Source organism: Scyliorhinus canicula, chromosome 2, assembly GCF_902713615.1.
Source record: "Scyliorhinus canicula chromosome 2, sScyCan1.1, whole genome shotgun sequence".
Taxonomy (NCBI): Eukaryota; Metazoa; Chordata; class Chondrichthyes; order Carcharhiniformes; family Scyliorhinidae; genus Scyliorhinus; species Scyliorhinus canicula.
Genome location: NC_052147.1, coordinates 46,677,510 through 46,690,343, shown reverse-complemented (window position 1 = coordinate 46,690,343; position 12,834 = coordinate 46,677,510). Strand labels below are relative to the sequence as shown.

General features: G+C 41.0%; 1 protein-coding gene across 1 annotated transcript in view; it reads left to right on the top strand.

Annotated features, from left to right (window-relative positions):
• Positions 1-12,834, top strand: part of cdc42bpb (CDC42 binding protein kinase beta (DMPK-like)) — a 202,048-nt gene that overhangs the window by 75,492 nt on the left and 113,722 nt on the right. The window contains 1 exon segment of the mRNA XM_038777355.1: positions 1,312-1,403. Within this exon segment, the coding sequence (XP_038633283.1) occupies positions 1,312-1,403 (92 nt within the window).

Sequence of the window (12,834 nt, the reverse complement as noted above, 5' to 3'; positions counted from 1 at the left end):
GTCTATAGTTAATTTTTCTTTCACCTCCTTGGGTTATCTTTATGCCATGTACAAATCCTTATCTGAGTAGATCATCCAATTTTCAGTGTGTGATAAGAAACATACAAGTCTTCTGCAAGTGTTGTTCCCTTTCAATGATGTTCTACAGCTTCCAATGGAGAAAGTGCATAGCCTCCTCTAGATGCTGGGTAGCACCAGATCAGTGATTTAGGTTGTATTACTCCATTACACAACCATGGTCACTTTCTGATTGGATGTCCACAAATGCAAATTCATAAAAGGGAAGCCAGTTTTGTGTAACCGTTTAAATGACTGGCCAATGGAAATCAAAATTGGAGGGGCTGTTTAGCTCACAGGGCTAATCGCTGGCTTTGAAAGCAGACCAAGGCAAGCCAGCAGCACGGTTCGATTCCCGTAACAGCCTCCCCGAACAGGCGCTGGAATGTGGCGACTAGGGGCTTTTCACAGTAACTTCATTTGAAACCTACTCGTGACAATGAGCGATTTTCAAATTTGGTCAAAAAGTCTTGCCACCAATAAAACAGATGAAATCTATGTTCTTTAATGTTTAGATCTGCACTTGATATTGTTTTGTTCAACTTGGTTTTTCCCAAAAGCTGTAAGAATCTGATTTGATCATTCCTCAATGATGGTGGAGCCCAGCACATTTCTGCAAATTCTTCAGCCTTGTTTTTTGCACCACTTTTCAGCCAGAAGTACTGACTGGATGGTGCACCTCTGCCTCCTCCTGAGATCCCCACATCACGTCTTTGGTTAATTCGATTCACTTCATGTGATATCAAGAAAGAGCTGAAGGACACTAGATATAGCAATGTGTACTGACGGCATTCCAGCTTAGGTACTGAATACTTGTGCTTCAAAATTAGTTATACTCTTAGTCAAGCTGTCTTATACTGTTACAGCACAGGCATCTACCCAGCAATGTGGAAAATTGTCCAGGTATGGCCAGTCCACAAAAAGCAGGACCAATCCAATATAGCCGTTATCATAGAAGACTGTTATTACAAATTCAATATAATCATTACCAATTGTTGCCGCATCAGTCTACTCTTGATCATCCGTAAAGCGATGGAAGGTGTTGTCAACAGTGCTATCAAGCGGCTTTTAGTCAGCAACAACCTGCTCATCGATGCTTGGGTTCTGCCAGAGCCACTCTGCTCCGGACCTCAAAACAGTTCTGGTGCAAACATGGAAATGGGATCTGAATTCCAGAGATGAAGTGAGTGATAATTTAAAACAAATGTTCAATGTACATAATCTCTCTAATTCCATAATTTTTGAACTTTACAGCGAAACCATTCACCTCTACTGTAAAGGAACTAAGGCTACACCGAGATGACTTTGAAATGTTGAAAGTCATTGGCAGAGGAGCATTTGGTGAGGTGAGCAGTCACACAAATAATCTTGCAGTAATGAAATGCTTCTTGAAATTCAAATATGTTTTGCAAATCATCTTCCTTTGGTAATGATATGCAGCCTTTTGAGTTGAATATTATATGCAGTCTGGAATATTGGTTCTTAACGTGAAAACATGCCTCTTATAGTAATTTGGGCATTTAACTTTGCATTGTATTTCTACATATTTAATCCCCAATTAGAGGCAGACTCTTGCCACCAGTTCTCAACAAATTTAGTTCAATTATGATATCTACTTGATAGCAATATCCTCTGGGGCAGATTGCAGATTTCAAGAGTTTGCATAATTCATCGGTGACCCACTCCCCCACAATTACCAATATATGTGACCTCCCAATGCCCAATTTACTTGGTCTTCAAAAAAGTAATGCATTAATATAACTGACAGCTTTATTTGACCATGCAAGCTTTGTTATGAAGTTAATTCATTTTCAAGTCTAATTTACTAGATTGGATAATTGTTGAAACCTGAAACATTGTTGAATTTCAACATTCAAAATGTAATAAAAGAACTAAGTTATATGGGGACATTTTGTTTTTGGAGTTAAAACCTTTCACTCCCAATTTATTTAATCTAAACTTGGGCAAGAACCATTCCTGAGCAGAACTGGCTTATGTTCAATATCCTTTAATGTAATTCTTTTTTCTCAAATAGAGGTGGGAGTCTATTGGAGGCAGTGGAAGAGAATCAGCAGGTTACATTGCTCAATTTTTCAGACACTTCTTAATGGCATTGTTATGACAAGGGGATAGATCAACTTTTGACTGGCATATAGTGTTGTGTGATTTCAGTGAGTAATGGAGGTTGAAAGTAAGAATGTGATATCAGCGCAAACACAGGTGTGTAATAAATTCTGTTACATAACCACATTGGTACCCAATCAACTTTGATAGGAAGCTGTCACTGTACAAAGAGTCACAACAACTTGAATATTTTACGGGTGTAACTTAAAAATGGCTTGAATGGTTTAAAATTGCTTGTATCTGGCTATGTCCAGAAAAAACACTTGATTACACACTGAACCATATCATAAAATTCTTTCTCATAGTTGAATGACAGATATTGTTTACCTATACAACAATATCTTTTTTAAATACCCAGAGAACCCATGGCTAGAAAAAACATCATATTATAAAATTTTTGGTCAATGTCCAAAAGCTCTTCAAGATTTGATTAAACGTGTGAAGGAACAGTGAAAGTGGAGTTTAGGGCACAGTACTGCATTTTTTACCACACTGCACCTTTAATTTATTTGATTATTTTGTTCACTGTTAAAAACGTATTTAGTGGAATGCCTTTTGGTTAGTTGGAACCAGGAATAGTTTAATTAGTTTACAGCTGCTATGATTGAATTAGAACAGCACAGAACAAGCCCTTCGGCCCTCAATGTTGTGCCGAGCAATGATCACCCTACTCAAGCCCACGTATCCACCCTATACCAGTAACCCAACAACCCCCATTAACATTATTTTTTAGGACACTAAGGGCAATTTAGCCTGGCCAATCCACCTAACCCGCACATCTTTGGACTGTGGGAGGAAACCGGAGCACCCGGAGGAAACCCACGCACACACGGGGAGGACGTGCAGACTCCGCACAGACAGTGCCCCAGCCGGGAATCGAACCTGGGACCCTGGAGCTGTGAAGCATTGATGCTAACCACCATGCTACCGTGCTGCCCACATTGGTTGTACATTAGCTGATTCCTGTAGTGTCACTTAACCAGTTGTGTAAGTAAAGATGGTATGAACCTTGTAAACCTTGGGATGTGATTCTAACAATTAGGCTGGGGATGTGCCCACTCAAGACTATACAGAGCTGCTCATGCTGTATTACATGGGGCCAGTGGCGCATCTTTATGTTTGCTCTGTTCTGCCAGAGAATCCAGCGCCTGCTGGTTGTCCGAGGAAGGGGCTGTCCACTCCTTTAGAAATAATATATGCACCATTTTAAGACCCTTTACAGGGAGGGGGTGCTGTTAATTTTCTTTTTAAATTGGGGGATGCTATTCTGGCCTTAGCCTATCTCTTCTACCTCTGCCCCTCCCCATAGTGAACTCACTTCCCCCTCGTAAAAGTTAGTACACCTCTTTTGACTTGATCTCATTACAGCAGTCAGCAAAGAGAAAAGGTGAGTGAGCGTCCACAAAGGAAGTACAGGGACTTCCTTGCGAATGTTGAATTGACAAGTGGATAATTAGTATAAAATCCTTGGTAAAGATGCAACTAAGATTTCCAAATAATAGATTGCCTGCCAGTTTACCTTTTTTTTAAAAAGAGAATGGGAAGCATCAGAAGTTGTAGTTCTGGAAATAGAACTGGGATTGTACCAAAGCATGAGGTGATGGAAGAGCAAGGACAGTAATGGCTGGAGTACTTCTACAGTTACATGCTAGATGATATAGTAATGGTAAGGAAATACATTTGTGGTTGCGGGGATGGTATCGGGATGGAAGAGCATTGATTACTGTTACAATGGGACGCGAACTGGATCAGGAATGGTTTCTGCAGGCTTCACTTGAACAAGGCTGTGACCAATTTCATTTCTACGGGAATGACCAGTGCTGTGGGAGTGAATATAAACTGACATGGCAGAAGGGAAGGGAGAAATCAGAAAAAAGCAGAATGGACACGAGGGCTACAGATTGTCATACAGGAAATTGTGAGTTGTACTTAATTAAAAGTATAATGAATAAAATAGATTAATTGTGGGTATAATATAATATCATTAACAAATAGGCAGCTTAGGCCATTCCTGATTATAACATGTTTTGAGGGATTGAATCTTAGAATTATAGAATTTACAGTGCAGCAGGAGGCCATTCGGCTCATCTAATAGGGTAAAGGGGTGGATGAGTTGATGGTTTTCTGAGGTTTTGTTGCAGCAGCAGAATGTAAGGATTACGTAAGGGTGGTACAAAACGGAATATGGCTAGAATGAAAGAATACAAAGGGAACTGTTATTCTTAAGAGAATATTATAGACTGTCAAACAAAGGGATAGAAGAATATTATCATAGGTGAAGGGGACCACTTAGGTCAGCATGTCAGTGTAGTTCTTGGAAAAACTACCCAGTTAGTCCCAGTTTCCTGCTATTTTCCCTTCAGCCCTGTGAATGTTTTTCCCTTCAAGCGTTTATCACATTCTCTTCTGGATGTTAGTATTGAATCTGCTTCCACCTTTCAGGAAATGCAATGAAAATTGCAACAATCTTGCCGTATTCGAAACAAAAATCTCCTTGCGTCACATCTTTAATTCTCCTCTTTTGAGCTAAGATGATTAAGGTGAACAACCACAACCTCTCCAGTCTCTTCACATAGCTGAAAACCCTCTTCCTCTGTATATTTTAGTAAATCCCTTCTACGCTCTGCTCAAGACCTTGACATCTTTTCTAAAGTGTAGTGCCCCCAAATTAAGCAAACTATTGCAGCTGAGGCCTAATGAATATTTTATAAATGTCTAAGATAACTCCCTTTCTTTTGTATTATCTGTCTCCACTCATAAAGACAAGGGCCCTGTATTTTTGCAAATCTTTTCAATATGTTCCACCATCTTTAAAGATTTGTTTACATCTGTATGTTCCAGCACACCAGCTTTAGGATTGTGCCATTTGATTCATATTGCATCTTCTACTTGCCTCTTCCTACCAAAATGTATCACTTCAAACTGCTCTGCATTAAATTTCATCTGTCCTTTTGCCTGACAGTGTCATAAATACATAGAAGATAGGAGCAAGAGGAGGCCTTTTGGCCCTTCGAGCCTGCTCCACCATTTATCACAATCATGGCTGATCATCCAACTCAATAGCCTAATCTTGCTTTCTCCCAATAGCCTTTGATCCCATTCTCCCCAAGTGCTATATCTAGGCGCCTCTTGAATATATTCAATGTTTTAGCATCACTACTTCCTTTGGTGATAAATTCCACAGGCTCACCACTCTTTGGGTGAAGAAGTGTCTCCTTATCTCTGCCAAAATCGGTTACCCTGAATTCTCAGTCTGTTACCCCTGGTTCTGGACACATCCATCATTGGGAACATGTTCCCTGCATCTGCCCTATCTAGTCCTGTTACAATTTTATAAGTCTCTGAGATTCACCCCTCATTCTTCTAAACACCAGCGAAGTGTCCTTGTAAAATCTCTCACTATCTTCCTCACTTTGTATTATATTCTGTACTGTCTGCAAATCTTAAAAATTGAAGCCAGGGGACAAACCTTGGTTCAGGGAGGACTAAATCAGAGGAGCAGCACCAGGTATACTTAAAAATGAGGTGCCAACGAGCACTGGTGTCTCACAGCACCAGGGATCCGGGTTCAATTCCGGGCTTAGATGACTCTCTGTGCGGAGTCTGCACGTTCTCCCCATGTCTGCATGGGTTTCCTCTGGATGCTCCGGTTTCCTCCCACAGTCCAAAGATATGCAGGTTAGGTGGATTGGTTATGTTTAAAAATTGTCCCTTAGTATCCATGGATGAGCCTGTTAGGTTATGGGGTTATGCGGATACAGGGGGGGTGGACATGGGTAGAGTTTCATTCAAAGGGCCATGCAGACTCGATTGTCCGAATGACCTCTTTCTGCACTGTAACGATTCTATGAACCTGATTAAGCACAACACCATTAGCAGAATGAGATTTTCACTTATTGGAATGCGTGAGATACTGAGGGGATTGACAGGGTAGATGCCACGCAATAACCATTTCCAGCAGGAGAGAATCTTAACCATCTCCCCATTATATTCAGCGGCAACATCGTTGCTGAATCTCCAACTATCAATATCCTGAGATTACCATTCACCTGAACTGAACTTGCCATGTAAATACTGTGGCTACAAGAGCAGGTCAGAGGCTGGGAATTCTGAGGTGAACAATTCAGCTCCTGACTCCCAGAGTCTGTTCACCATCTACAAGGCAGAAGTCGGGAATATAATATCTACAAGATGTATCACAACAACTTACGAAACGTTCTTTGACAGAATTTGCTAAACCCACGACCTCTACCACCTACAAGGACGAGGGCTGCAGGTGCATGGGGAAAGCACCACCTGTAAATTTCCCTCCCAAGTCGCACACAACATCGACTTGGAACTATATTGCCACACCTATTTTGTTGCTGGGTCACAATCCTGGAACTAGAACTCATAATAAGTTAAGTATAAAAAAGGGTGTAAGAGATCAATAAGGGAAGGAGAGGTTATGACAAAAGACAGTCATGTAAATAAGTATTAATGGAATTCATCATATGCATGAAAACAGAAAGAGTTGTAAAGAAAAAAAGTAGCTGATTATAGTTGATGAAAGAATAGTGACGCTACTAAATGTGGACTGTGCCTTGGCTTCTGTAAAAGTTTGTGGTAGGCCAATGAAAGGTTACAAAAGAAAGAGATAGAACAATTTCATAGGATAACTAGATGAGGAAGTAATATTTTATCAAATCAGAATTCAAAATGATGAAGGCAATGATTTATAAGCTGAGAAGAAAGTAAGCCAAGCTATAAAGGGTGCAGCAAAGAAAAAGAATGGAGAGAAGGTGAAAATAAAACATCCAATGAGTGAAGTAGGAAGTTAAAATGAGCATTTGCATGGAGGGAAGACAGAGTAAGAGGACAAGAATGGAATGAATCTTGAGGAGAGAATGTAGAAAATAAAGCAGTTTTTTCAATGTAACTGGGTGTGGTTATAGCTTTTTATGTTGAATAGGACGTGAGTAAATGACAGCAAGCGGATGCACAGATATAGTTTACACAAGATATGATGGAAGAGCTGTGTGACTCACTGTTGCATTGGGTTAGGGGGCTGCGGTGGATCCACTCTTACAGCACCTCTGCACGTAAGTGGACAGTGAATGATGTTATGGAAGAGGTGTTTTCAGAACCCCAAAATGTATCATGGAGTCCAACCAACCCCCTCTTTAATGGATTGTTGCTTTTGAAGCACACGACTTGTTCCCCAGGTGTGGTATTACAATTATGGACACGTCGTTTTTAAAACAAAACAATGTTTATTCCATGAACTCAACTTAACCTTTTAAAATAAACATTGGATCTCTTAACACCCCTTACTTCAAAGATAACCCCGAAAATAATACAACAGTACCCAATCTTGCAAACTGTTCTTTTAAACCTCCAAAAGACTTCAACCCTTCAAAAATAGGAGCACAACAGGTTACATTCAATATATTTATAGTCTTTGGATTTGCAGAAATCACCAGACCAGCTCTTTTCCTTCCTGCAGCTCTCAGCAAGCCAGCCAGGCACTTTTCAGCTGCTCTCTCAAACTGAAACTAAAAACTTCAAAATGGCTGAACTAAAAGCCCAGCTCCACCCACACTCTGACATCACTGCATTTCTTAAAGGTACATTGCTTAAACATCCATTTCTTAAAGGCACTCTCACATGACAATGACACCAGGCCCTGAGCTTAAATGTTGGATACAGATCCTAGCCATTAAAAGACCCAATAATGAAGTAAAACTGCAGCAAAAAATAACTTAAGCAAAGTACTTAGTTAAGCAGGTGAACAATTTTAATCGTTAAAATGCGAGTAAGAGTCCAGAGGATTTCTCTTTGTAAAAGTCTCATTGATGAATCTTTGTCGGGCAGGATGGTGGCATAGTGGTTAGCGCTGCTGCCTCACGGTGCCGAGGTCCCAGGTTCGACCCCGGCTCCCCGTCGCATTCTCTCCATGTTTGCATGTATTTCGCCCCCACAACCCAAAGATGTGTAGGTTTGGTGGATTGGCCACGTGAAATTGCCCCTTTATTGGAAAAATGAATTGGGTACTGTAAATTATTTTTTTTTAAAGATGAATGTTTGTCATTTTATAAAAGACCATTGGAATTTTCTAAAGAAGAGAAGATTTCCAATGTTGCTAATTGCACTAACATGGTTAGCGGGTTCTGGTTTTATAATAAGAGACATAAAGTACAAAGGAAAGACGTTGTGATGAACCTTAAGAAAACACTGGCAGTTTGAGCTCAACTGTAGTACTGTCTCCAATATTGGACACTGCACTTGAGGAAAGATGGGAAGGTATAGGCGAGGGCACAGAAGCAATTTATGAGAATAGTTCCAGAACTGAGGCACATTAGCTATGTAGATCAATGGGGGAAGCTACGGTTGTTTAGAGAAAACAAAGTTAAGAGAATTTTGGAAACCAGGGCATAAAAAGAGAAGTCCCAGGAACTGCAGTTAAACAAATGGAGGACCTGGAACAGGATACTGTTCAGTGAAGTTAAGGGCAGAGCTGAAAAATACAGACCTAGTGTAGTTGGCTCATGAGAAGCCAGGGATCTGAAGTAGTCATAAGGTTGGTGATATCTTCCGACAGCCTGTGCAGCAATTGGTGGCTAGATCCCCGAGAGATTGTGTGAAAGTTTGAAAGCTTGTGGCTATTCAAGACAAAGGAATCCTGAAAAGAGAGTTGGAAATCCTGGAAGTGGATCTTTGCTGGGAACAGCTGAGGAAAAGCATTTTTTGTAAGAAGATTTAAGTGACAATCATCCATTTGGAATTTGAGGAGAAATCCACAGAAGTCCGATTGGTTGACACCTAGTACTTTGGTTCAGAGTCGAGTGTTGCCTGACCAGTTAGACTCTTAGAGTACAAGGACTGTGTGTTTACTGAGAGCATCATAACATAAGATATATTTTGTATCCTGTGTTATGCTTAAAATCTGTGCATATTTGTGAAGGTAAATGGGTGTGAAGGAGTATTGTTTTACAGTCAAACCTTTCATGTTTAATACTTTTTTCTGTTGTTAAAAGCTAATTGGCAGTCACGTTTTCTTAAAAGAAAAGGTAAAAGTTACCTTCTTTTGAGCCAGGATTCCATTCTGGGATTTTCAGTCGTAACATCAACTAGGATCGTAACAAAGAAGTAGGAAAAATGTTTTCATTTCAAGGGCGACGAGAAACCAGGCCCGTATCTATAACAAATCCAGCCGTAAATTCAGAAAAGCTCCTTTTTCCAGTGAATGATTAGATTGTTAAAACTAAGGCGTAGTTGAGGTGACTAACATAGATGCAGTTAGGGAAAAGTTAGAAAAGCAAAAGAGTGGGAGGAGGCTTGTGTGGAGCATGATAGTTAAAATGGACCTGTTAGACTGATTGGCCTCTTTCTGCACTGTAAATTCAGTGTTGTGTAAAGGCGCTGGGGGGTAACAGAAGTAGGGCTGGAGGGTACAAAGTAATAGTGGCAATTGAAGATGTGTTGGGGGCATGAAATCAATATAGATTATTGGTTGGTGAGAGTAAAAGTGATGGATTATTATAGGTCAGAATTAGTTGGAAGTTGTATACTATGGGAGCTAGGTGAGAGAAATGAGAACACTGTAGAAATTGAATCGAGACAATATATTATATGATTGCGGGAAGAGCATAAAAGTAACGTTTGAACCTACACCTTACCACACCCAATATATACAAATATTTAGATCATATTGGACGCAATCTAATAAAAATAAAGTCCATTCTGGGCAGGATTAGAGGGGCTGTTCTTGGTGCTTACTGTTTTTTTCCCCAAGCCTCAACAGGGAATGCCCTGCCGAGGCTGCACTCGATGCAGGAGAAAATCAAGGTGCCTCAATCTCTCGACACCCCGAAGTTACACGCCCCCCGCCCTCCAAAACTCACCTGTTGGGGGTCCTCCAGCACTCCACACACACCTCATAAGACAGGGCACCCCTGGGCGAGGCTGCTAGATCCTGGGAGCCGGTTAGATCTGGCGCCGGCAGAGTACTTAACTCTGCACATCTGTGTCCCACCCATTGTGGGCCAGAATCCAGATCCCGACACCTTGCGAGGCGTAACGACTTTCAGGAATTCCGGAAAGAGGCCTATTGTGGGATCTACCAGCCGCGTCCCGTCCCGATTCCAGTAGGATGCGGCCGGTAAATCGCGTCTATTGTATTCAATCCAGTTTTAATTTTCAAAATTGGCATTTGAAGTATTTGTACATATTGAGCTTTAAATGTTTCATTTAATTCATGGTGACATCTTGAGTTTAAGGTAATGGCATCTGCTATCGTTTATGCAATTGTTGCAAAGCTGCAGTTTTTAATTAAAAATTCTGTACTAACCATGTAATGTGCACAAGGATAAAACTAAAATGTAATTTTAATGTATTGGCCATCATGGAAATTTAGAAGAATAGTAAAACATCTATTTGTTGGGGCTGGTTTAGCACAGTGGGCTAAACAGCTGCCTTGTAATGCAGAACAAGGCCAGCAGTCCGGTTCAATTCCCGTACCAGCCTCCCTGAACGGGCGCCGGAATGTGGCGGCTTGGGGCTTTTCACAGTAACTTCATTGAAGCCTACTTGTGACAATAAGCGAATAATAATATTATTATTATTTGACCCATTATACAATACCTGGAAATTGAAATTATATTGCATTAAATTATCTTTTCAGGCCTACATTACCCTTGTGCTCAATAGGTGTACACTTCAAAGCTTTCAATTATTTAATAACCTGTTTGATCCCTTTAGCTACCTAAGACTTGTGGCGTTACAAAAATTTTAAGACTTCAGCAGACTAAATAGATTATTATTAATTGCAACCGAGGGTGAGAATGCTTACAACAGGATACTGTCAGGAAGAGGATATTTTCAGTGACGGGAAATGGTGACCAAATGTGGTTTCCTGAAATGCGTTTTGTGGTTTACACGTTTATGCCAGTAAAGTGAGAAGTGCTGGCTATGTACTATTGCTTTTACAAATTCAAAGGACGATCTGTGGTTAAGGCTCCTGGAATAAAGTAATCAAAATCATGTCAATAACCCAACGGCTTGCCAACTGGTTCACAGCTGGTCGGCAGAGGGAGGAGGGGGAAGCAGAGAAGGGAGGTTCAAGCTCTGCAAGCCTAGCGCTTGCCCTTCGCCTGACGTGTGGTGTTCCTCAGGTTAAGTCGCTACCAATCAGCTCTCCCTCAAAGCGGAAAGGAGCCTGTAGCCCTCTGGGACTATGGCGACTTTATTTTTTGGGGGGTTGGTTAGCTCAGTTGGCTGGACAGCTGGTTCATGGTTCAGAGCGTTTCTATAAGCCTGCGTTCAATTCCCCTACGGACTGAGGTTATCCATGAAGGCCCTCAACCTTGCCCCACGCCTGAAGTGTGGTGTCCCTCAAGTTAAATCAGCTCTCTCGAAAGGGGAGAGCACCCTATGGTCTTTGGTGGCTTTCATTTCATTTCACTGGTTTAATGAATACTATACTTTATTAAAACTAGTTTTATGATGGTGGTGCTGCCTGTTCCTGATGTGCTGTCCTTGTGAAGCAGGTCTTATAGTCAGCCAGCTTTAGCAAACCTGTCAAGTTTACTTTTGTGAAACCTATTTGGGACTGGTATGATATTTAGTGCAACATAAAAACATCTATAGTCTAGGTCGAAAGGACTAGTAAGGACTGTTCCAGAGACTTGAAGCAGTCCAGTCCCTGACTAAAGACTGATCTAATTAGAATAGCTTGGTGGGTGCACCTTGGGCTATAAAAATGGATCTTGCAAGTTTTTTTTAAAATTTAGAATACCCAATTCTTTTTTTCCAATGAAGGGGCAATTTAGCATGGCCAGTCCACCTGGCCTGCACATCTTTGGGTTGTGGGGGTGAGACACATGCAGACATTGGGAGAATGTGCAAACACCACACGGACAGTGACCCAGAGCCAGGATCGAATGCTTGTCCTCAGTGTGTGAGGCAGGATCTTGCAGGTTGGGGTGTTTAAAGCTGCTTAAAAGTGGGCATTAGGGAGAAAAAAAAGACAAATGGGAGATGGCAGCTGGTGAATTAATTGAAATTAATTAAATAAAATTTGGAAGGAAAAAAACTAGTATCAATAATATATTGTCATTAAAAACCCATCTGGTTCACTTAAGCCCTTTAGGGAAGGAAATCTGTGCCTATACCCTCTATATGCCTCCAGAGCCACAGCAATGTGGTTGGCTCAACTGCCCTCTGAAATGGCCAAGCAAGCCATTCTGGTGTATTCTAGAAGGTGGGTCGCCACAGCACTTTCTCGAGAACAGATAGGGAATAAATGACAGCCTTATTGGCCATTCCCACATCCTGTGAATAAATAATACAAACAAAAGATTAACTGCTCCACTTATTCATTTTCTGTTTGTGGGATTTTGCTGGGTCTAAAATGTTTGCTACATTTGCTTACATACAAGTAACTGCCCGTTAATTTGCCCGTTGATGAGTGCTTTGTGGCTGCCTGAGGATGTGACGCAGCACAAATGAATGTACGTGTGTGTTTGAGATATGGACTAATTTGAGCAATGAAATAGTGATGATCATATAATGCACTTTAAGACTTGTATAGAAAAACAGAAACTAGCTTGTTTGTATTATGGCACGGTAGCACAGTGGTTAGCACTGTGGCTTCACAGCACCAGGGACCTAGAT